General features: G+C 36.6%; 1 protein-coding gene across 1 annotated transcript in view; it reads left to right on the forward strand.

The window, feature by feature from the left end:
• Positions 1-22161, forward strand: part of FUT8 (fucosyltransferase 8) — a 277270-nt gene extending 255109 nt beyond the window's left edge. Inside the window, exons 8-10 of the mRNA XM_036736089.1 lie at positions 2648-2824; positions 10012-10162; positions 21099-22161. Of these exons, the coding sequence (XP_036591984.1) occupies positions 2648-2824; positions 10012-10162; positions 21099-21416 (646 nt within the window). The 3' untranslated portion in view covers positions 21417-22161. The remainder of the gene's footprint in view (positions 1-2647; positions 2825-10011; positions 10163-21098) is intronic.
• The last annotated feature ends 210 nt before the right edge of the window (positions 22162-22371 follow it).

The raw sequence follows: 22371 nt of genomic DNA on the forward strand, positions 1-22371 counted from the left end.
ATTAATAAGTGGGTTTTAAAAAAATAGTGGTTTGATACTGTTAATATTCTGTTTTGTGGTCCTACAACTAGAGATGCTTTAACAAAAAGGCATATTTTTAGTAATGTAAAAAATAAGTTATTCAAGTTACATTAAAAAAAATCTCTAGGGTGCCCTCAGATTCACCACATATACCTTTACTTAATATTATGCTAAGGTAAGTATGTTAAGTAAGTATGTTAAGGTAGAGGTATCAGGAAATATAAGCAAGAAGGAATCCCAAAGGTATAGCCTACAGGCAGGATTTGACCTATATGAGGTTACTATTTGTTGAGTGGCACATTGCCTTAATAAAAATGGCTTAAATTCAATTCATAGACTCATAGATTTAGAACTAGAGGGGATTTTAAAGATCATTTAGTCCAGCTGTCTTTTTTTTTTTACAAGTAATGATTTATGTATTTTCTAAAATACAAATTTGTCCAGTATTCTAAAATATAAATTCAATTGAGCTATTTCCTGTCCAAAGCCATGTGTTGACACCCTTAGCCAACATGTTTGGTTATTTCACAAGAGCAAATGGAAAGCACCAGTGTCATATCACCAACTCAGGTTCCTTTCCTCTTTTCTTGATATCATTCAGCTCATAGCGCCATACCATCATCATCTCTCAATTGTTTTTTCCTTTCCTTTCTGCCCATTATAAAGAAACACTACAAAACAACAGCAAAAAAGCAGAATTATTAAGTGTTGAGAATTACCCACTCTCTATGTTGTTTAAAGAAGTTTCTGAAAACCAGGAAGAAGGAGCTTTATTTCTTCCATGCCAAATTCAGAGAAGATTAGCTGATAAAGCAGCACTCCCCAATGCAAAGCACTATGAGCTGCCTATTCATCTGTAAATGAGAATGACCTTACAGAGATATAAGGCTAAAAAATTAGTATAATTAAAAAGTCATACCATTTTAGAAATTGGAATTATTTATTTAAATGTAAATAGTTACAAAGCAAGTCTCATTGGTTGTATTGGTGTTTAATATATAAAGTTTACCATGAATCACTTAATCCAAAACCAAAAGCTGGCATTATATTCAATAGGCAAACACTAGAAAACTTCCCAATAGGTACAGGAATAAAGCAAAGATACACCCTTTTCCTTCTGTTTTGGATGTTGTTCTAGTGACAGCAATAAGACAAATGAAAGACATTAAAAGGCCTAAAAATGGACAAAGAGAAGATAAAAACCACCTTTATTTGCTGATGACATGTAGTTCACATAGAAAACCTCAAAAAAAATCAAGAAAGCAGTGAATTGAAACAATAGTTTCACTAAGTTAGCAAGATACAAAATAAACCCATGAAAACCAATAGCATTTCTATGTAACAATAATTAAACCAAGGAAAAGATAATCGAAAGCAGAGTCCCATTCAAAATAACTACAAAGTGCATAAAATATCTGAGAGTCTATCTAGCAAGGCACACTTAAAACTCGTATAGATAGAACTACAGAAAACTATATAAAGAAATTAAAAATGACTTAAATGATTGAAGGGACATTCAGTGTACATGGCCTGGGGCATGCTAATATGATTTAAAAATGATGTTACTACCTAAAATGATTTACAGTTTACAGACTTAGTGTTATGTTGATCAAAGTACCAAGAAGATTTTTTTATATATCAAGATAAAATAATACCAAAATTAATTTGGAAGAACAAAAGGCATAGAAATTAGTAATGAAGGAAAAATAGAACTTGCTTCAAATTAAACTACAAAATAGCAATCAACTTTTTGGAACTGGTTTAAAAATAGAAAAATACATCAGTGCTAAAGACTAGATGAAGAGTGGAAAAAGACTAAATGAAGAATTAGAAATAATTGAATTCAGTAACTCAGCATTCAATTAATCTGAGAAAGTAAATTACTTGAGAAAGACCTCCCTAAAGAAGTTTGGCCAAAATTAGATTTAGCTCAATATCTTATACCTTAGGCTACAATAAGCTCAAAATAAATATGGGACCTGAATATTAAAGATTACATCGTAAAATATTTAGAAGAGAAACTACCTTTCATAGCTATGACCAGAGAGAATTCTTAAGCAAACAGAAGATACAGATGATCACAAAAGATAAAATGAATAGTTTTGGTTTCATGAGATTGAAAAAGCTTTCACAGTAATGCAGTCAATACAACCAGGATTAGAAAGGAAGTTGTTGACTTGGAAAAAAAATAATCTTTGTGGCTAATACCTCTGAAAAAAGTTGGATATCCAAGATATATAGGTAATTAACGCAAATATATAAGACCAAAAGCTCTTTTCCCAGTAGATATGTCCTCAAATAATTATTTTTAAAAAGTTTGTAAGATAGTTGCAGACTATTAATTATATGAAAGTTTACTCCAAGTCACTAACAACAGAAATATAAATCAGAATAAGAGACTTCCAACTGATAGGTTTCTTATTCATCAGTTGCTTTTTCTGCCAGAAAGTATTTTATGGAACTGAATTTTCTTCTGTAGTCTGTCTTTCATTTCATATAGCCATTGTTCAGTGTTCTTTGCAACTCTGTTGAGATATCAGTGTGTTGGAGCTCTGATGTGGAATGCTTTTTAAGTTCCCAACAAACTTGAGTAGCAGAGTCTAAGTTCCTTCTTTTGTCTTCCTAGAGTTCATGTCCGACGTACGGACAAAGTGGGGACAGAAGCTGCATTCCATCCTATTGAAGAATACATGGTTCATGTTGAAGAGCATTTCCAGCTTCTTGAACGCAGAATGCATGTGGACAAAAAAAGAGTTTATTTGGCTACAGATGATCCTTCCTTATTGAAGGAGGCAAAGTCCAAGTAAGTTAAACAAGCTGAGTTTTCAAATGGTAGTATTTATGTGCAAATGGTTCTTTCAGTTGAAAAGAAACTCCATTCTTGAATGTTAATTTTTTAAAGCATATGTGTACACATATATTTACCTGGGTCCCTATCAGTAACATATAATATTTTCTTGCAGTCATTAATCTGAAATCTATTAGGCCATATTGTTGCGTAGTAAACATCATCAAAAGCATTCAAGTGCTTATCTAAATATGACTTTTAGGTGCTGTATACACCTGGTTAAATATCCACTCCCTGCTGTAGGAACTTCCTTTCTTAGAAATTTAACATGGACAGTCAGATATTCAAGCATTTAGCTAAGCAGATGCTTGAAGAAAATGTTCACCTCACACATAAACCTTTCGTGTAAGGTGGTCTGTTAAAAGTAAAATGGAAGAAAAGATTTGTCTATTTTATAGTTCAGTAAAGAATACAATCAACCATATACCCTTAAAAAAAGTCCTAATTATTTCAAAAACTATGAAATTATAATTTGTGATAACTAGTTTTGGGGAAGACTGAAGCTTACTTTTGCACTATTTATGAATCATAAAGTTGGACGGGTCCTTAGAGACCTTCTAGTGTAACCTATACCTGAACAAGAATCCCTTCCACATTATACCTGAAAGGTGGTAATCTAGACTTCACTTGAAGACCCCCATTGAGGATGAAACCATTACCTCTTGAGGTAGCCTACTACTTTTAGGGGGCTCTGATGATTATGCAACCTTTTCTTATATCGAACCTACATTTGCCTTTTTGTAGCTTTTACCTGTTGTTCTTCATTCTGTCCTTTGAAGCCATACAAAACAAATCTAATTCTTCCGCACGAAAGGCCTTCAGACACTTGAAGACAGCTCTTATTATATTCTCACCTACGGTTTTTTTTCTTTGGGCTAAATATCCCTTCTTTGTTCACCTGGCCCTCAAATGACATGAGCTAGGAGCCCTTCATTAAAGTAAGTTCTCTTGGCAACATATTATAAGCAGTTCATGTTGCTTCACGTACTTGAAACTGAGAAAACTGAATTTGTAAAGATACTCTATAAAATCAGTCTAATTCTGACCAGTCTTACATCTTTCCCCACATTAGCCCCAAATTAGTGAGGTTTTTCTTAAGCTATTTGATTTCTGGTAGTAGGGAGAAGGAAGAAGAAAATTGAAAAGTAGGGTATAATATTATGGAGGTCATTTTGCTATTCATTTAATTAATGAAAATTGTTTTGTTTTCTGATTTGTGATATGTGAGTATATGGTGGTCATAGGAGGGGACTCTTTTGATCAATTGAGTCTTCTCCCAGTCCATCTTGATAAAATTACAGCATATGAGAGGCAGGTAACAGAGACAATAAGATGAAGTAGTCTATTTGCACATAGTAAAGGGCATTTCCCCCCTCAGATTTTGGCCAGTCAAGATAGGTACTCTGACAGTCAGGAAGAGAAATGACTCTGTGAGAAGAGATCAGTACCTAAACTCACTCTTCTCTCTTGTCGGAACTTCACTCTAGATTGATTCTTGATCTGGGCAGCTTGATTTTTTTTTCGTTAGCCGAAGAAGAATGACTCATTTTACAGCCATCGAGTGACTAGCTGTCATATAATTCTATCAAGTTGACTGAAGAACTTTTTCACACCTCCTAAAGGAAAACAAAAGTGTTACACTTTATTAGGGTTATTTATGTATGGTTTCTTTCTCTGATTTGTCTCTCCCCATATTTATATCATAGAAGGAATTTGGTAGGATCATTTTTCCAACTTTTGGAAAAAAATCTTATGTGCTATTGGAATTAATTGTTCTTTGAATGATAAAATCCATCTGGTGCTAGGTTTTTCTTCTTTAGTAGTTCATTTTTGTATTCTCAATTTCTTTTTCTAAAACTGAGTTACTTAAATTCACTATTTTTCTGTTACTCTTGAGTGTTTTATATTTTTTTAGACATGTATTTCATTTAAATTGTCAGTCTTGAACAAAATTGGGCAAATTAGTTTTGGGCAAAATAATTTTTAATAATTTCCCTTATTGGTCTTTTGTTGCTGTTTTCATTTTTATTTTCATTTTTAGCATTGACTGTTTGGTTTTCCTTTCTTTTTAAATCAGATTGGCTAATGATTTATTTTATTTGCTTTTTAAAATAAAGTTTTTTTATTTATTCTTGTATTGCTTTCACCTTTGTGAATTTCAGAATTTATTTTGCATTTAGTTGGATTTTTTTTAATTATGTTGGTTTTCTAGGATTTTTTTTAAAGTTATAATTCACTAAATGTTTTCTTCACAACAGCCCTGAAGGTAGATGGTACAAATATTTTTACCCTCATTTTAAAGTTAAGAAAACTGAGAATGCGAAATGCTAATAACTTTGTCTGTGGCTAGTAAGTGTTAGGACTGGGACTGAAACCCAGGTCTTGTGACTTTGGTTTGTGTGTTTTGCTGCTGATGATATTTATACATCACAGGGTCAAAAATTCAAGGCTAATGGGACCTTCATGGTTATCAAGTCCAGTCCCCTCATATTACAGATGAAGGAACTGAGGCTTAGAAATCTTGTAATTTTCCCAGTGTAACACAACCAGTAAATATCTGGTCTTCTTGACTCCAAGTCTAATGCTTGGTCCAATAATACCATGCATATCTTTGTCAGATAAGTCATTACCAGACCAAGCAATATATTAGCCTAGTTGTTATAAACTTGTTATAAGGCAAAATTTTGGCACCAAATACATGTTTTGGACACAAAATTTTGTAAACATTTTCTGATTCATTCAAGTTCTATTACTAATTAGAGGAAGGGAGAAGTAATACTCTATGGCCCTTCATTTTAAAACACAGACTAGATTTATATATTGCTTGGAAACAAGCAATTAATTTTTAGAGGCTCCGTCTAGTGTCCTGTAATTGCAGCACAATATTCTTCTACCAGTGGGCTAACCTTTGTAACATAGGTGACAGTGTTTACTTTGATTGTAAGAATAATAAAGTTAGAATATTCCTTTTTTTCTTCAGTAGTATAGGAATCCATGTAGCATTTCTCTATATTTAAAGATGATACAGTGATTTCATGATGCTTCCCTTTCTTTCCTTTTATACTTTCTTGAATGTTCGTCTTGTCAGTCTCCTCTGAGACTGTAGTGTTTTAAATTCTGCTTCCTTTATTCCGTATGTTCTAGTTAAACCTTTTGTGGCACTGGTTTAGGTTTCTCAGAAAAATTGATGTAGGCATGTCTTATAGGCTTTGCCTTTGTTCCAGGACACCAAATCATGAATTTGACCCTCAGTTGAGTAATGCTGTCATTTTATACACTATCCAAGGCCAGGCAACCAGAGGAAAAAATCAACATAATGAGCATAATAGTTCCCTGAAAATTCAGAAGCAAACATATTATATTCTATTGTTCAAGCTGAGTATGTGACACCTAAAATAGATTTTTGGAAAAGGATAAAGTTTATCATGTAGAGACTTTACATAATTGGTTGCTAAGTGTAGATGAGCAGATGATGTTTTATGGATGAGAAGTCTTAGGATTCTCTAGGTTAGAAATTGCTACTGTTAGTGAAGGAAGTTTCAGTTTGGTTGTAGACTGATGACTGTACCTAATCTGGATAAGTGGTTCTGATGTGGCACAGTATTAAAGCTGTTTAAAAACCAGAGTCAAAGAAATGGGTCAAACCTAATCCTTTTAAGGCTATGCAGGATAATACTGCCTCCCAAAATTGTGTGAGCAGTGGAAAAATTATAAACCACCTTTTATCTTATATGAATCAGCATGGCATAGTGGGGAAAGTACTAGATTTATGTTCAGCTTTTACCTCTGAAGGAAGCTAGCAAGCATTTACATAATGCCTTCTATGTGTCAGTCACTTTACTAAGCACTTTTTAAAAATAACTCATTTGATCCTCACCACTTTTGAGGGTAGGTGCTCTTGTTATCCCCATTTTACAGTTGAAGAAACAGACTAGATAGCAGTTAAGTGACTTGATCAGAGGCACATGGCTAGTAGAATGTCTGAGATCAAATTTGAGCTCAGGTCTTCCTGATTCCAGGTGTAGCGTTCTCTGTTTTGTGTTGCCAGCTGCCCCAATGGCATTTTATCTCTGAGAGCTTCAGGTACTTCTGTGAAATAGGAAAAATATCTACTATACATACCACATAGGGTTGTTTCGAGGTAGAAATGATATGTAATAAAAAGTGCTTTTCAAATTTTAAAAGAGTAATTATAATGATAATTATATTGATATTAAATAATTATAATAATGATACTAGTAAGTAATCGTAATAATCATATGATTAACCACCATTACTGCTATGCCCTGAATAGTGATGATGATGGTGCTGAGAGTGATGATTTGCTAATCAGTGGACGTGAGGTATGAATACACACATGAAAGCAGCTTTATCCAGTAGGGTGGTAAGATGGAAGAAAATACAAACATCTCCTGAGTTCAAGAATCCCTCCTTTGATATGTCTAAGCACCTAGATTATGAGTTTGGAGTTGAGAGTTGTAAAAGGCTATGTATGCCAAAGCATCTTATAAATAGGTCATAGAAATGGACAGAATTAAGAGGACTGTGCCAGTTTTAATAGGTGCTTGGATTTTCTTTTATCATGTGGAATTAGAAAAATAGGACTAGTCAAACTGTTTACAGTTTACAAGCTTAGGCTAGTTCTTTAGATTGAAGAGGGGGAAAAATTTATTTAAGTTGTAAAAAAATATATGGTTTACAATCTTTGTCACTTTGTGTTACATGAAGTATCCTTAAATTACCGGGATACCCTACCTAACATCATTTCATTGGTTCTGTGAAAACACATTAGGAGAAACAACATTGTAGGAGACAGTTCCCATAAGAATGATGCCATAAGTAATTGACCAAATGACATTACAGTGGGCTTAATGGCTTTAGTAAGTTTGATTGTAATGTATTAAAAGTCTTATCAAAAAATGACAAGCGTTAGGGCAATTTAGGTAGAGTATACTTAGAAAATAATTTCTGTGTTGGCGTGTATCTTTGCAAAGAATAAAACACTTCCTATCATTATCTTAAAACAAAATTCAGACAATTGAATATTGCCTCTTGGAGACAAGAAATCCTCCTCTCCTATCATTACTTTTCTTTGATTTTTCTCTCTTGTCATTTTAAAGATGTCAGTATCCCTCATTAAATCATTTCTGATATGTAGAAGTCTGATCTTCTAATCATGCAGTTCAATTGATTTGCTTACCAGATCCCTTGGGATGTTAGCGTCATCATTTCACTTGATGGTGAGGTTTCATCATACCCCCTTCTTTTCGTCTTCACTCAGCACCCAAGCTCAACTAGTAAGATTGATATTTATTCTAGGAAGGAGACACTATAACTTCTCTTAGTAACCAATTCCAGTGTGTCTAACAACCTCCCTTTCATATTTATTTAGAGCTCTTTCTGCCCCATTCCTGAGTATGCAGCTTCACAGGAACCACATTAAAAGCTTTCCTGGCTGTTTTCTTTTCAGAACAAGTGTGACATTTCCTTCATCTCCCAAAGTCTGAGCTATAGTGGGCAAAATGTCAAAAAATAATGAGGCCAAATGGAGCTATACAGTGAATGCCAGTCTAAAGCAAAGCTCAAAGGCTTTACCTTCACAGCCATTATCACAGAGAGGCAATGGGGAGAAAGCTCATCAGTGGTAGTGAAATGGAGAGAATACTAAAGTTGTTAAAGGATGAGGGAAATGGTCCAGGCTCAGGTAGTTAAGCTTTATCCTGGGGGTAAATAAGGTTGCAGCCACCTTTGGATCCTGAATTAACTTTCTTAAATCTATAAGGCACCACCTCTAAATGACTGCTGCAGGTTTACTGAATGGGACCCCATGATAGTTAATACGGCTTCCAAAAATGTCTCATTTACTTCAAGGACCTATTTTATCAGTTTGAGTGAAATAGGGTGGGAGATACTCAGAGCAAAATGGGAAAATTTGGTTCACTGTGTTTCTGTTAGCACTGTTGTGCTAGCTGTAAAAGTTTAACACCATGACCAGCAGTTGTGGTGAACCTGAATGTAGCTGGATGATTCAGCACTAGAATGGTGGACAGCACTGAGTTGCAATGGAAAGGTGTTACCAGGGATATTTAAGGAGTTGGTAGTGGGTGATATTATCAGGTCCTTTCAGTTTAATTGGATTGGCCCACTTCTGTGCCTTTTTGTCAGGCTGGATTGTTCCAAATACAAGAGCAAGACCCAGCTAAGTCTAGGCATGGAAAGGGGACTGCATCATTATCTTGATGTCGCCAGGCAGAGCATCCCTGAATTCAGGGTGTCTGTTTGTCTTTTTAGCACACTGATGCACAGGGAGACAGTGGGGAGAAGAGTGTAGGGATTTCTGTGTGCCTTCCAGAAGTGTCTAGTGTCAATTATTTAAACATATAGTTAAGGGGTCTGTAATGAGAAGCCTTTTCAGAGAGCTTCCTACACCTAATTAGTGAACTGTAAAATGTTATAATGGGTTCATAATACGCCATCCCAGATTTAGAGCTGGAAGGTCATTTAGTCCAACTCCTTCATATTACAGATGAGATAGCCAAGCCCCAGAGAATTTAAGTGACCTGCTTGACATCACAGTAGTACCTAGCAGAGATGGGATTTGAACCTAGGTCCATCAGTTCCACTTCCAGGATTCTTTCCACAGCACTACCTGCATTAAGCCTTTTTATCAAAGCATAGGTCACTTATTCAAGCAAGCTGAAAAGGCTAGCTGTTGGAGAATACACCTGGCAAAAAGAATAAAGAACAGCCCTTTAATTTTTTGGCAAAGGAGACTCCAGTGTCTCCTTTTAATGTTCTGGTTGTTGAAAGATAGTTTTTCTCCCAATGATGAATTCAAAGATGGCTCATTGATTACTGAATGTCAAGATCGAAATCTTCCTATTTGGCTGGTAAAGATATAAAGCCTTGCTAAGGAGAATGTCAAAGACTCCATCCCAAAAGTCTTAGGGATCTGCTTCTTTAAAAGGACATTGTGGGCTTTAAAGTAAAATGGAAGTTCATTGAGACGCTGTTTAACTTTTTATCCCCTGCACCCAGCATAGTTCTTTGCACATAGTAGGTGACTTATGAAATGTTGGTTGATTACTTGAGCTGAATTTTAAAATAGCTCATCAGTATATTTGTTATTCCTTTTTTTTCAGGTACCCAAATTATGAATTTATCAGTGATAACTCTATATCCTGGTCAGCTGGATTACACAATCGATACACAGAAAATTCCCTACGAGGTGTGATCTTGGATATACATTTTCTGTCACAGGCAGATTTCCTAGTCTGTACATTTTCATCCCAGGTAAGTATAACAATGGGACATGCCCAATGCATTATGCTCATTAATCTGAGAGCCAGTGAAATTGGCTTACTTTTATTTTTACTTAATCCTGGTTATAGTGATTCAGGTACAATTTTGTTGATGTTCTGTAAAGATCTGTTATGGAAGAATGAAAAGATTCAATAAAATTTGAGAGCATGAACAGTTTTAGTCATTTTGTAAGCAATAGCTGAGTACCTTTCTACCAAAGCTAGTCATTGCATAATGCTTAAAGTATTTGGTTTGTTTAAAGAATTTAACAAAAGCAGCAAGTAATTAAATACATTTAATTTTTTTTCCTTTTCTTGCATACAGTAAATGTGTAATTCTCCCTTTCTACACATCAGTGTACTGATACTGAGAGGCTTAACTTGAATTTTGCCTCACTGGGAACCAAGAAAAGCAAAGCAAATATAATGCTTCAAGTCAATTACATTACTCTCTGACAAGAAGCTGTACATTAAATTTGAACAATACCTGTGATCTTCCATTTAGTTTGGTTTTTGCAGATAATCACGTTTACAAGCTTGATTTGTTTGTTTTGGTTTGGAGAGATTGGATCAGGCTTGAATAGCCAGTGGCAGTTTCAGTTTAGTGGTAGTTATTATGGACTTTCTTCTATTCCATCACTACATATGTCATATTTATTTGTTCCTGCTTCATCCATTCAGCAGGCAGTTATTTAGGGCCTGCCAGATGCTTTAGAGGAGTTCAAAAGAAGTAAAAGACTTGTTCTTTCCCTCATGGAGCTTATAACAAAATCAGAGTGTGCATATATGAAAACAATTGCATAAGAATTAATTAACACATGAACAAATGTATATATAATGATAACTGTATCCGTATCATCTGAACAAAGAGTTCTAGAATATAGATGTTGGGTTTCTGACTCTGAACGAGAAAGAACAAATCGTTTATGGGAATAAGGCTTTCTGTGTTCCAGAGAGTATATGGTAAGAAGCTCTAAGGTGAAACAAGGTGAACCTGTCCAAAATCTCACTTAAATCTAGTATGGTTATATCTGACTATGTACTCTAGGATAGGTTCTGAGGCCAAAAGAACAAAGTTAAATTGTCTTCCTCCTCCCTAGGCGCCCCTACCCCCCCACCCCTGCCTTTTTTTTAATAGCATCTTAGGCTTTTCCTAGAAAGATTAGATAGATAGATATGTATGTATGTATATATATATATATGTATATATATATATATGTATGTGTATATATATATATGTATGTATGTATATATAAAGAAAATTTTCTCTGTTCCCATAGCCTGACTCAGTCCAGATAGACATCAGTATATCTAGGAAGAGAGGAAATATCTATTAACATATGTTGACTTTTGACATTTTATCCGTATCTAGGGCAGAAAAGAATTTTGTTCTTCCTTTTTAATTCTGTTTTATACTAAAATATCCCTTCTTGTTGAAGTACCTGGAGCCTGAAGAGGGCGACATGAGTAGGATAGGGATGAGAGAATAAGGAGGGTATGCAAAGGTGAAGACTGTGTCACTACTGATACTGGAATCACTTGGGAATTCAAAGCAAATTCAGCAACAAAGAAGTAAAACTTTATTCAGTCTGATAAAGAACTTAACCATAGTTGGGGAACCTGCAGCCTCAAGGCCACATGTGGCCCTCTAGGTCCTCAAGTGTGGCCCTTTGAATCCAAACTTTTATCAAAGGGATTTGTTCTGTGAAGTTTGGATTCAATCAAAGGGCCACACTTGAGGACTTAAGCCAACATTTTAAAAACTTCGTAAAGCCAAAAATAGACTCAGAGAATAATTTGAAGTGTTTTAGGTTGAAGTTCAGAGTAATATAGCACCCAGAGATAATGGGCTTATACTTGTTACCTTTTTGTTCATATCTTCTATCGTATGTTCTATCTTCTCATTACTATTTTTTAAAATGAAAGCCTCAATAAAAAACACTTAGCACACAATTTAAAATTTTCCCAATATTAATCAGAGATTCCTGATTAATGGGATTCTGCCATAGTGTATTGGAAAGAGTTCTTTATTTGGAGTCAAAGCACATGGGTTCAGAACCTGGCTCTGCTTTCTTATTACTTTGTGACCCTGAGTAAGTCATTTAAATTAGATTAGATTGGGGAGAGACTTGAAGCAGGGAGACCAAGTAGGAAGCCATAGAAATAATCTACATGAGATCTGATGAAAGCCTGAAATAAGATGGTAATTGTATGAACGAAGGGAATATCAAATGATTTATAGTTAGAAACAAGATTTGGTAACTGATTGGAAATGTAGAATGAGGGAAAGTAAGGAAGAAAGGATAATGCCAAAGCTGTGAACCTGAAAGTCTGCAAGTATGGTGGTGCTTTTGAAAGAAATATCAAGGTTTGGAATATGAATGGGTTTGGAAGAGAAAGAGAAGTTTTGTTTTGAGATGTCTCTAGGACATCCAGTGTGAAATATCCAACTTCTGATTTGGAATTGAAGCTCAAGGGAAAAACTGAGACTGGATGTATAGATCTTGGAGTCAATGACATAGAGCTGGTAATCCTATGGGAGCTGATAAAGGACACCAAGAGTGTGCAGAGAGAGGATTGGGACACACCCTCAGGCAGCATTCACATTTGGGAGTTGTGATCTGGATGATGAGCTAGCCAAGAAATGTCAATTTTGACAAGTAAAACCAGGAAATAGTAGTATCATGAAAAGTTCAGAGAAAAGGGGGTGTCCCAGAGGAAAAGGTGGTCAGTAATGTCAAATGTAGCAGATAGATCAAGAGGATGAAGAGAGTGGACTCTTGGATTTGACAAGAGATCATTGTTAACTTTGGAAAGAGCAGTCTTAGTCAAGTGATGAGTTTGGGAGCCAGATTGTAAAAGGTTGAAGAGTGAGAGGAGGGGAAGTTGAGGTAGCAAGCACAGAGAGCTACTTTTAGGAGTTTGGTTGAGAAAGGAATGAGTAATGTATAATAGTAGCTTGAGGAGATAGGATCTAGTGATAGTTTTTTAAAGGATGGATAGGGGAGTCTTTGGCATTGTTGGAGGCAGTAGGGAAAGAACCAATAGTTAGGAAAAGATTGAACAATAGAAAAAGGTGATCATAGAAGTTGTCATCATCTGGGGTCACTGAAGGTGTTGGGGATCAAGGTCCATTGTCAAAGATCAGGGGAAAGAGCAAAAGAGCAGTGGGAAGATGCCGGAGGGTTTAGACATTAAACAGGAAGAAGCTCAGAAGAGCCAACAGTTAGCAGAAAAATCATCACAGGTTACAACTCATTAAGCCAGGACTGCTGCTTTTTTTCATGTGATACCTCATTTTATGCCTTTCAGTTGTACAAACAGCACCCTCTGATTTCTAACAGAGATGTCACACTATACTTGACTAATTTTATTCTGAATCAGATGTTTACTTAGGGGCCACAGATGGTGAGACCAAGACCTGTATTCATTTCATTACAGACAGATGCTCAGCTTAGGAATTTCCACTTTTGTGGAGATCATAAAATGCTTATGTAAATTTAAGGCTTCACAAAGAGAGCACAAGAAGTCCTCAGTGAAGTGAACCTCTGCAATTATCACAAGTAGAAGGTTAGAACAATAATGTTTTGAATCTGTACAGATCCTTACTTCTTTGGAATAAAGAACACCATAACACATGGGCAGTAATCTCATCAATATTCTTAACATCCCTCAGAGATACTCAAAAACATGTGTCTTCTCCATTTTGAGCAAAACAAGGTAAAGGTAAACAATACAGGTAAAGGACCACATTATTAGAACCAAATGGAACCTTAGAAGCCTTTAGGGCCTTTATTTTACAGAGGACTCTGAGGCCCAGAACAGTTAAGTGGCTTGTCCAAAGTCACACAGGTAATAAGTAGCAGAGTCAAAACTCACATTCAGGCCCTCTGAGTTCTGCCACACCACCCCGTACATAATGCTTTGGATCACCCAGCGAACCTTGAACCCATTTCCCCAACTTTCAGGGGAATCTTCTCTGTCTAAACTGTCTCTTGGGGCTGTCATTGAGTCAACCAGTCAGTCTTCAGGAATGAAATTCAGTCTGTGCTGAAGATCTGCTTCTTTAGTGTTTTTCTGAAATAAGAGACACATCTGTGTTTTATCGTTTGACAATATTTTTCCTGTTACCACTTACTGTGTGCCTAGCGGTATGCTAAAAAGGATAGAGTACCATGTCAACACAGGATGAAATAAAACAGGCGCCATGCAGTTACACAGAGTCAGCTTCTGAAACTCCAATTTGCCCCCCCCTCAACAGTGTCACCTGTCAAAATCAAACCTTACCTAGTGTTGGCATCAGCCGGACAGGCAGGCTGTTTACATTTGTGAGGAGAAGGCTGGGAGAGGAAGCCACCCGTAATTAGACACAGCAGCTTTGGTTTTTTCCAGCGTGATTTTCAGTAGTGCCCTCAAGTAAAGCAGTCTTTGGAATTTACATTAAATTGTGCCATCTCTATGATTAGGAGGGAGACTTTTGTTTTTGTTTCCAGTTACAATTCTGCTTGAACCTTAATTATTGATTAACAGCTGTGGGGCGTGTAGTGGCTATGAATTACCACTTCCCTGTGGGACTGGCCATCTATGTGCTATGATTTAAGCAATCTCCAACTTCCCTAGCCTTCAAAATCTCTCTTGCACATGACTACCTTAGCATCTGAAATCTCACAATTGTTCACTTTTTCATGAGGAATTGAATGCCCCTCTTAAAATATGATGGTTACTTGAGGAGGGTAACATACTGATTTTCATGTGTGTTAATAATTAGCTAGCATTTGCTACACACCTACTATGTGCCAGGCACTGTGCTAAGTGCTGAATAGTTTAGATTAATTTATTTACTAACCCTAGCAAAAGAAGGAATGACACATAGTAGGGACAAGTTTTGATCAGAGACAGGGGATCAGGAAATATCTGGAACATGTGGCATTCCTGGGGCAGACATGCTAAATCAGGTTTACCCTGGCTTTATGTTATGATCTTTAGGGACCACATTAGAATGTATAGAATAAGGTTACAAGGAGTTAAAGCTGTATTCATGATTGGGAAACTAGATAGCTTCATATCTGGTCTTGAGTTGATAATTTTTAACAGTATGGCATTCGTTATTTTGTTTGAAGTAAATTACCAGAACATCAGGCAAAGCCATAATCAAATGTATTTTGAGTGCTAAGTATAAATGAGTTTAGATTATCAGCATTTTATGACTTTACTCTTTCTCATCCATTAATACAAATAGTTGGAAATTATTTTATAAGTGCAGTTCACTATATTATAGTAATGATGTTATTATATGTGATATGCTGCACATCTTAAAACCAAATGCTGGCTAAATTTAGTGAAGGCTGGTCTTCATCATAATGAATTAATGATTGATTGAATAAAAAAAAGCATTTATTAATCACTTACTATGTGCAGAGCACTATACTAAGCACTGAGGATGCAAGTAGAGAAATACAATTGACCCATGTAAGAGTATTCCAACTTCAAGAAAGATGGAAAAGTCCTTAGATTGCAGCATCAAAGTTGATGTTAGTGCATCTTCTTTAATGTCATTTCCTTTGATAAAAACTGTATCTGGAGTTGAGCCATTTGACAGTGCCAAGGACTTATAAATAATAGAGGGAACTTGATAATTAAGTGGAATTGAAGTGAAGTGAAAACTTAGAATAGTAAGAGGAAAATCTTACCCAAGTAGTGGACTCCCTAAAAAATAGACTGGATCAGGGGCAGCTAGGTGGCACAGTGAGTAGAGCACCAGTCCTGGAGTCAGGAGGACCTGAGTTAAAATCTAGCCTCAGACACTTGACACATGTATTAACTGTGTGATCTTGGGTAAGTCACTTAACCCCAATTGCCCTGCCCCCCCCCAAAATAGAATGGATCAATCAACTCTATGATAACTCTATGAGGTATTAGAACAAAGCTAGCAGGAAGTCAATGGAAGAAATATAAGGTATCTATAATTAAAATAGGTCTAGGAGAGCTCATTTAAGAACCGTAAGGCTCTCTGAAAATCTTGATGAAATAAAAACCTGGCACCATATTTCAAGAAATCAAAGAAAGAAAACTACCTATGTTTATTAGAACAAGAAGCAAAGTAAAAATACAAAATCTAGAAGGATAGAAGAGATATAAGCGATACAAGGGATACAAGAGATAGAAAGGATCACAGAAGATAAATTAAAAATTTTTCCACAAACAAAATCAGTTCAATCAAAGCTGGAAGAGAAAGAGTTAACATCTTTGCAGCAAATGTATCTCGTAAATATCTGATATCCAAGGAACTGATATAAATACAAAAGAATAAAAGTCATTCCTTTTGGTGTAAGGATATGAACAGAAAGTTCTCAAAAGAAAAAAGCAAGCTATAAACAATCATATGAACAAATGCTCCCAACCACTACTAAGAGAAATGTAAATTAATACAATTATGGAGTGACATTCTATACCCATTGATTGGCAAAGATAACCAAAAAGGACAGGCACACTAATATATTGTGGGTGGAGCTGTGAATTGATCCAACCGTTCTGGAAAGCAATTTGGAACTATATCCACCAAGTTACTAAATTATATATACCCTTTAACCCAGCAATGCCACTGTGAGGCATATATCCCAAAGAGATCAAATAAAGAATGGAAGGACTTATATGCACAGGAATATTTATAACAGCTCATTTTGTTGTAGCAAGGAACTGAAAACAAAATGGTTATCATTAATTGGGAATCAGGTAAATAAATTATCTGAATGTAATACAATTAAGAAATGATGAAAAGTATGGATCCAGAGAAGCCTATGAGGAATAGCATAAACTGATACAGACTGAAGTGAGCAGAACCAGTAGAACAATTTATATAATGGTCGTAGTATTGTAAAAGGAATACTATTCTAAAAGATGTAAGTACTTGGATCAGTGCAAAGGTCTATCACAACTTCAGAAGACTACTGATGAATCATGCTTCTTACTCTTGACAGAGGTTATTAATTAAAGGTATAGAAATTTTCAGACATGGCCACTGTTGATTTATTTTTCTTGACAGTCCGTTTTTTTTTTTTTTAACAAGGGAAGGCTTTTATTTTTATTGAGGAGGAAAGTTATAAGAAGATTTGAGAGGAAGTGATAATAATTACGACCCACCCTGCCAAAAAAAGAAAAGGAGTGACTAAAATATTTTTTAAAAATATTACAAGAAAGCAGAGTGTTAAGCTGCCAAGTTTCATATGTATTTTTAAAAATCTGTATGTAATAGAAAATCATGGTATCATATGTGATCCTCTTTCTGTTCTTAGTATATGGAAGTATTCACGTTTGTCAAGTTCATAACCATAAAAAAGAAAAAAAATTAATGATTCTGTCATTTAACTGAAACTATTCTCAGGTTGTCAGTGAGTTCTTCACCGCTAAAGCTGATGGCTTTCACTAGGTCTTCATTCTTTCCTATCTTTCTGAAGCTTTTGACACTTTCGATTTACCCCTTCTTCCTTGATACTTTGTTTCTACTCCCTTCTCCATTTGGCTTCTATAATCCTACTTTTGGTTCTTCTCCTACCTGTCACAGGACCATTCTGACTCAGTCTCCTTTGCTATATCTCTTCTTTTCTCTGTACTCTTTCATCAGTTCCCAAGGATTTCAGTTGTCATCTATATGCAGATGACTCCAAGACCTACGCATCCATCCCTAATCTAATCTGGAAAGTCCTGTATTACCAACTGTTCATGGATGGCTACCCCTGTATGTCAACAGTGGTTGCTTCAGACTCATCAAACACAGATCTTGTTTTCCTTCCTAACTCTAACACTCCTCTAGAGCACCCTGTTTCTTTTGAAGGTGCCATTCTTCTTCAAGGTTCAGAACCTTAGGGTCATTCTTGATTCTTGCCTGTCCCTCTCTCCCTGTATCCCTTCTGTTGATTAAACCTTTCATTTTTTACCTCTACAACACCTCTAGCATCAACTCCTTTCTCTCCACTCATCTGGCCAGGACCCTAGTTCAGGACCTCATAACCTCTTGCCTGGACTGTTGCTTTGTTCTCCTAAATGATCTCTCAACTTTCAGTCTCTCCTCTTTCCCCATCCATTTACCACAAAGCCACCAAATTAATTTATCTTAAATATGTATCCTGCCATGTTACTGCTGCTCAGAAATCTTCAGGAACTCCCTGTTGCCTCTAAGATAAAACACAAACTCCTTAATCTGGAATTAAAACCCCTCCACTGTCTAGCTCCCACCTACTTTTTCATGTTCATGTTAACTCCCCTTAACATATTCTGCACCTCATCCAAACTTACCTCCTACCATTCCCAGAACTCAGCATTCTTCTTTCTCCCATTTCTTTGCCTTTGCCAGGAGTACACTGTCTCCTCACCTTTGCCTTTTACAATCACTAGCTTCTTTCGAGGCTCAGCTCATAGTTATCTCCCTCTGTGAAGCCTCCTTTCAATCCTTCTCCCCACTTGTTGATGCTTCCTGAAACTATCTTGTATACATTTAAATCTGTTTTTTATAGCCCCTTGTGGAATGTTCCTCAAGGGACAGAGACTTCTTTGTGTAGTGCCTTGATTAAAATTGGTGCTTAATGAATGTTGGCTGAATTGAATTAAATTGTTTCAAGGACCTGTACTAAGTGCTAAGGATTTATGAATACACAAGGTATGATGAGATGATTGTGGCACACAAGAGGTATTTAATAAATGTTTATTGACTGACTGATCTTCTGGCTCAAATTGATATTAACTGGGTTTTGGACTTTAGCTGTGATGCGTTGTTTTTTATTTTTGTCATGCTATATGTTATTAACAACTTTACCATCATACTGAATGTGAACATTTTCCATCTACAGTGCCAGGCCTGGGGCATGTTTTGAAATAAGTAAAGCCTCTCTAGTCTGTGTCCTTTCTCTACCATAATGCTATTCCCTTCTGTTGGTTCCCAGTGTTTTCTGTCTTTAAAAGTTTTTCCTCAGGAAAAGACTTGAAATTGCTTTTTATCACGGGGGGTAGGGGTGTGGAGGAAATTTTATACTCTGTATTTTAGCCAAAGTCTATCATAGCCTATTTATATGCAGTCTCCCTTGGCGAGCAAGCAAAGAAGCAGTTTCCCCTACTCATTGGAATTTTCTATCCCCCAAGTAGTCTCTACTTATATTTATAATTGTCCTAAAACAAAAGATAAAAGTCCACAGCAAAGTAAAACATAGGTATGTAGTTTAGGTTTGGGGTTTTTTGATAAACCAAACTGAATAATAGAAACATTAATGTTAGCATATCCCTGGAAAAATATCTCCCTGAAACCACTTACTCCCTCCCTCTCCATTCCCCTTTTAATCTGGTGAACAAAGATGAACAAAGAGTTGCTTCTCTTAATTGAATTAAACAAAAACATTGCCACTCCTGGTTCGGTTACTATAAAAAAGAGAAACTTTAATCCTAATTTCAGAGAATTGAGATCCTTTCACGAGATTAATTCTATTCAGGGAGGACTAATTAGGTCTTTGATTCAAATAAGACCAAGTCCAGGACATGAGATCATGTTATTTCTTTTATTATTATTTTTTACATTTTTTAAAATTTTGAGTTCCAAATTCTCTGCCTCCCTCCCCCACCCATTATGCATGTGAAGTCATGTGGCACAGCCAAGGCTTTAGTGCACTGTGTCCATAATACTATGATACAGATGACTAATAAAAGCTGGCATTTATGTAATGCCTTAAAGTTTGCACAGCATTAGATTTATGTTATCTATTTAGTCCTCATGATAACCTTGTGAGGTTGGTTCCATTACATTGATGGGAAACTGAGGCAGACAAACTGGACCAGGGTCAAGCAGCTAGTAAGCAGCTGAGACTGCATTAGAATTCAAGTCTTCTGGACTCTGGGTCTACTGCCCTTTCCACTGTACTGCCTAGCTGCCTGTCACATGTTAGACTAAGAAGGGATTTCAGCCAGCAGGTAGGAGGCATGGTTCTGGAGCAGTGGGGTCTTCATCACTGAGTGACTGCTTGATTTACCGTTAGGTAGGCGGAGACCTATCCAGCCCTTGTTGTTTACTCCAACTCTTCATGACCCCATGGCCATAGCATGCCAGTGCTGTCCAGGGGGCTTTCTTCTCAAAGATACTGGAGTCATTTGCCATTTTCTTCTCCACCGGATTAAAGCAAACAGAGGTAGGTTAAATGACTTGCCCAGTGCCACACAATTAGTGAGTATCTAAGGCCAGATTTGAACTCAGGTCTTCCTGACATCCAGGCCCAATGTGCTTTCTGTCCACTGAGACATCTACCTGCCCAGTCCGGCCCTGCCCAAGATTATTTCAAGGGGGATGGTATGTAACTGGTGCAGTGGATAGAGTGCTAGGCCTCAAGTCAGAGAAGACTCCTCTACCTGAGTTCAAGTCTAGCCTCAGATCCTTACTACCTGGGTGACCCCTGGGCAAGTTGCTTAACCCTGTTTGCTTCAGTTTCTTCATCTGTAAAATGAGCTGGAGAAAGAAGTGACAAACCACTCCAGTGTCTTTGCCAGGAAAACCTAAAATGGGGCCAGAAAGAGTCAGACTCGACTGAAGCAACCAAACAACAACACCAGTAGCCCATACATATCAGGCACACTGTAGAAGCACTGTTTTCTCATCCTTTTTGTAGAAAAGAATACAAGTCAGAGAAGTAAAGTCAATCAATCAATAAACATTTTTTAAGCTCCTAGTATGTGCCAGGCACTGTGCCAAGCACTGGAAATACACAGAGGCCAAAGACAGCTCCTGCCCTCAAGGAATTTACCATCTGATGGACTGTCAAATTGCATAATCATTCGCTCTCTCATGATAGACCGGATTTATGTCATACTCCTTGAATGAGATCCACACCTCTTCCAAGCCTGTGGTTTTCCTTGATGTGTTTCTATACTAATTGTTCTTTTCCCTCTTTTCCAAGGTCTGTCGAGTTGCTTATGAAATCATGCAGACACTGCATCCAGATGCCTCTGCCTACTTCCACTCTTTGGATGACATTTACTATTTTGGGGGCCAGAATGCCCACAACCAGATTGCTGTTTATCCTCATCAACCACGAACTGCCGATGAAATCCCTATGGACCCTGGAGATGTTATTGGCGTGGCTGGAAATCACTGGGATGGCTATTCTAAAGGTGTCAATAGGAAACTAGGGAGAACAGGCTTGTACCCTTCCTACAAAGTGAAGGAGAAAATAGAGACAGTCAAGTACCCCACATACCCAGAAGCTGAGAAATGAATTTGCAGGCAAAGAAATGGAACAAACTCACTCAGTTCAAACTGGTTTGAGCCAAACAGCATACTAACTAGACTTTGAATTTATGTTTTAACCCAGAGTTAAACAAATGAAAGCCTTCAGGCCTGAGACTGAATGAACAGCTTCAAACAGATGGATGGACCATCGCTGGAATTCCTCCTTAACGAACACATTTTGTTACAATGCACTTGCCCTGTGCGCAGACCAATAGCCTACTCACATGCAAACAGTTGTTTTCTCCCTGGCCCCTTCTTTCAAGGTTCCATCCCCTTCATTCATTATCAAGTGAGCGTTTGGCCTACACTGTCTCTGTCATTAATTGACTATAATTCTGACTTTTTAACACTGCCACATTGTGTAATTTGAGTGACATGAACATATTTTATATGTGTGAGATTTCAAACATGGTGCCTATATTTGAGAGATCTGTGTGACCTGTTCAGAAGGACCAAACTCCACTCCCTCTCTTGGTGGGGGAAGAGTTGGTTCTTAACTATTGGTGGTGCCATGACCACCAAACCCGCTTTGACCAACAGATTCAGAATGAGAATTAGATGTTCTTTTCTTTAAATTTTTTTTTAAGTAATTGCATTGATTCATCACCTCATCATTAATAAATGAAGGATACATCTGAAAATAAACTATTCACCCTCCATTAGGAACTTTTGTAAAACAATGCCATGAACAAATTCTTTAGTACTTAATGTTTCTGGACATTGTCTTTGATAACAAAAAATAAATTTAAAAAATAGAAGTTTTGTAATTTCTTTTCATATTTCTGGTCAGTGAGAGAACTGGCAATCAACATTGTAATGAAAGAATACAGTAAAATGGAAAATGATGATAAAAGGAGAAAGGGGAGGAATTTTGTAACTTTTTCCTTGTGTCTAACTTCAGTTTCTCTGACTTTCTCATGAGAAATCTTCAGGGATCAATT

Source organism: Trichosurus vulpecula, chromosome 8 (assembly GCF_011100635.1).
Source record: "Trichosurus vulpecula isolate mTriVul1 chromosome 8, mTriVul1.pri, whole genome shotgun sequence".
Taxonomy (NCBI): Eukaryota; Metazoa; Chordata; class Mammalia; order Diprotodontia; family Phalangeridae; genus Trichosurus; species Trichosurus vulpecula.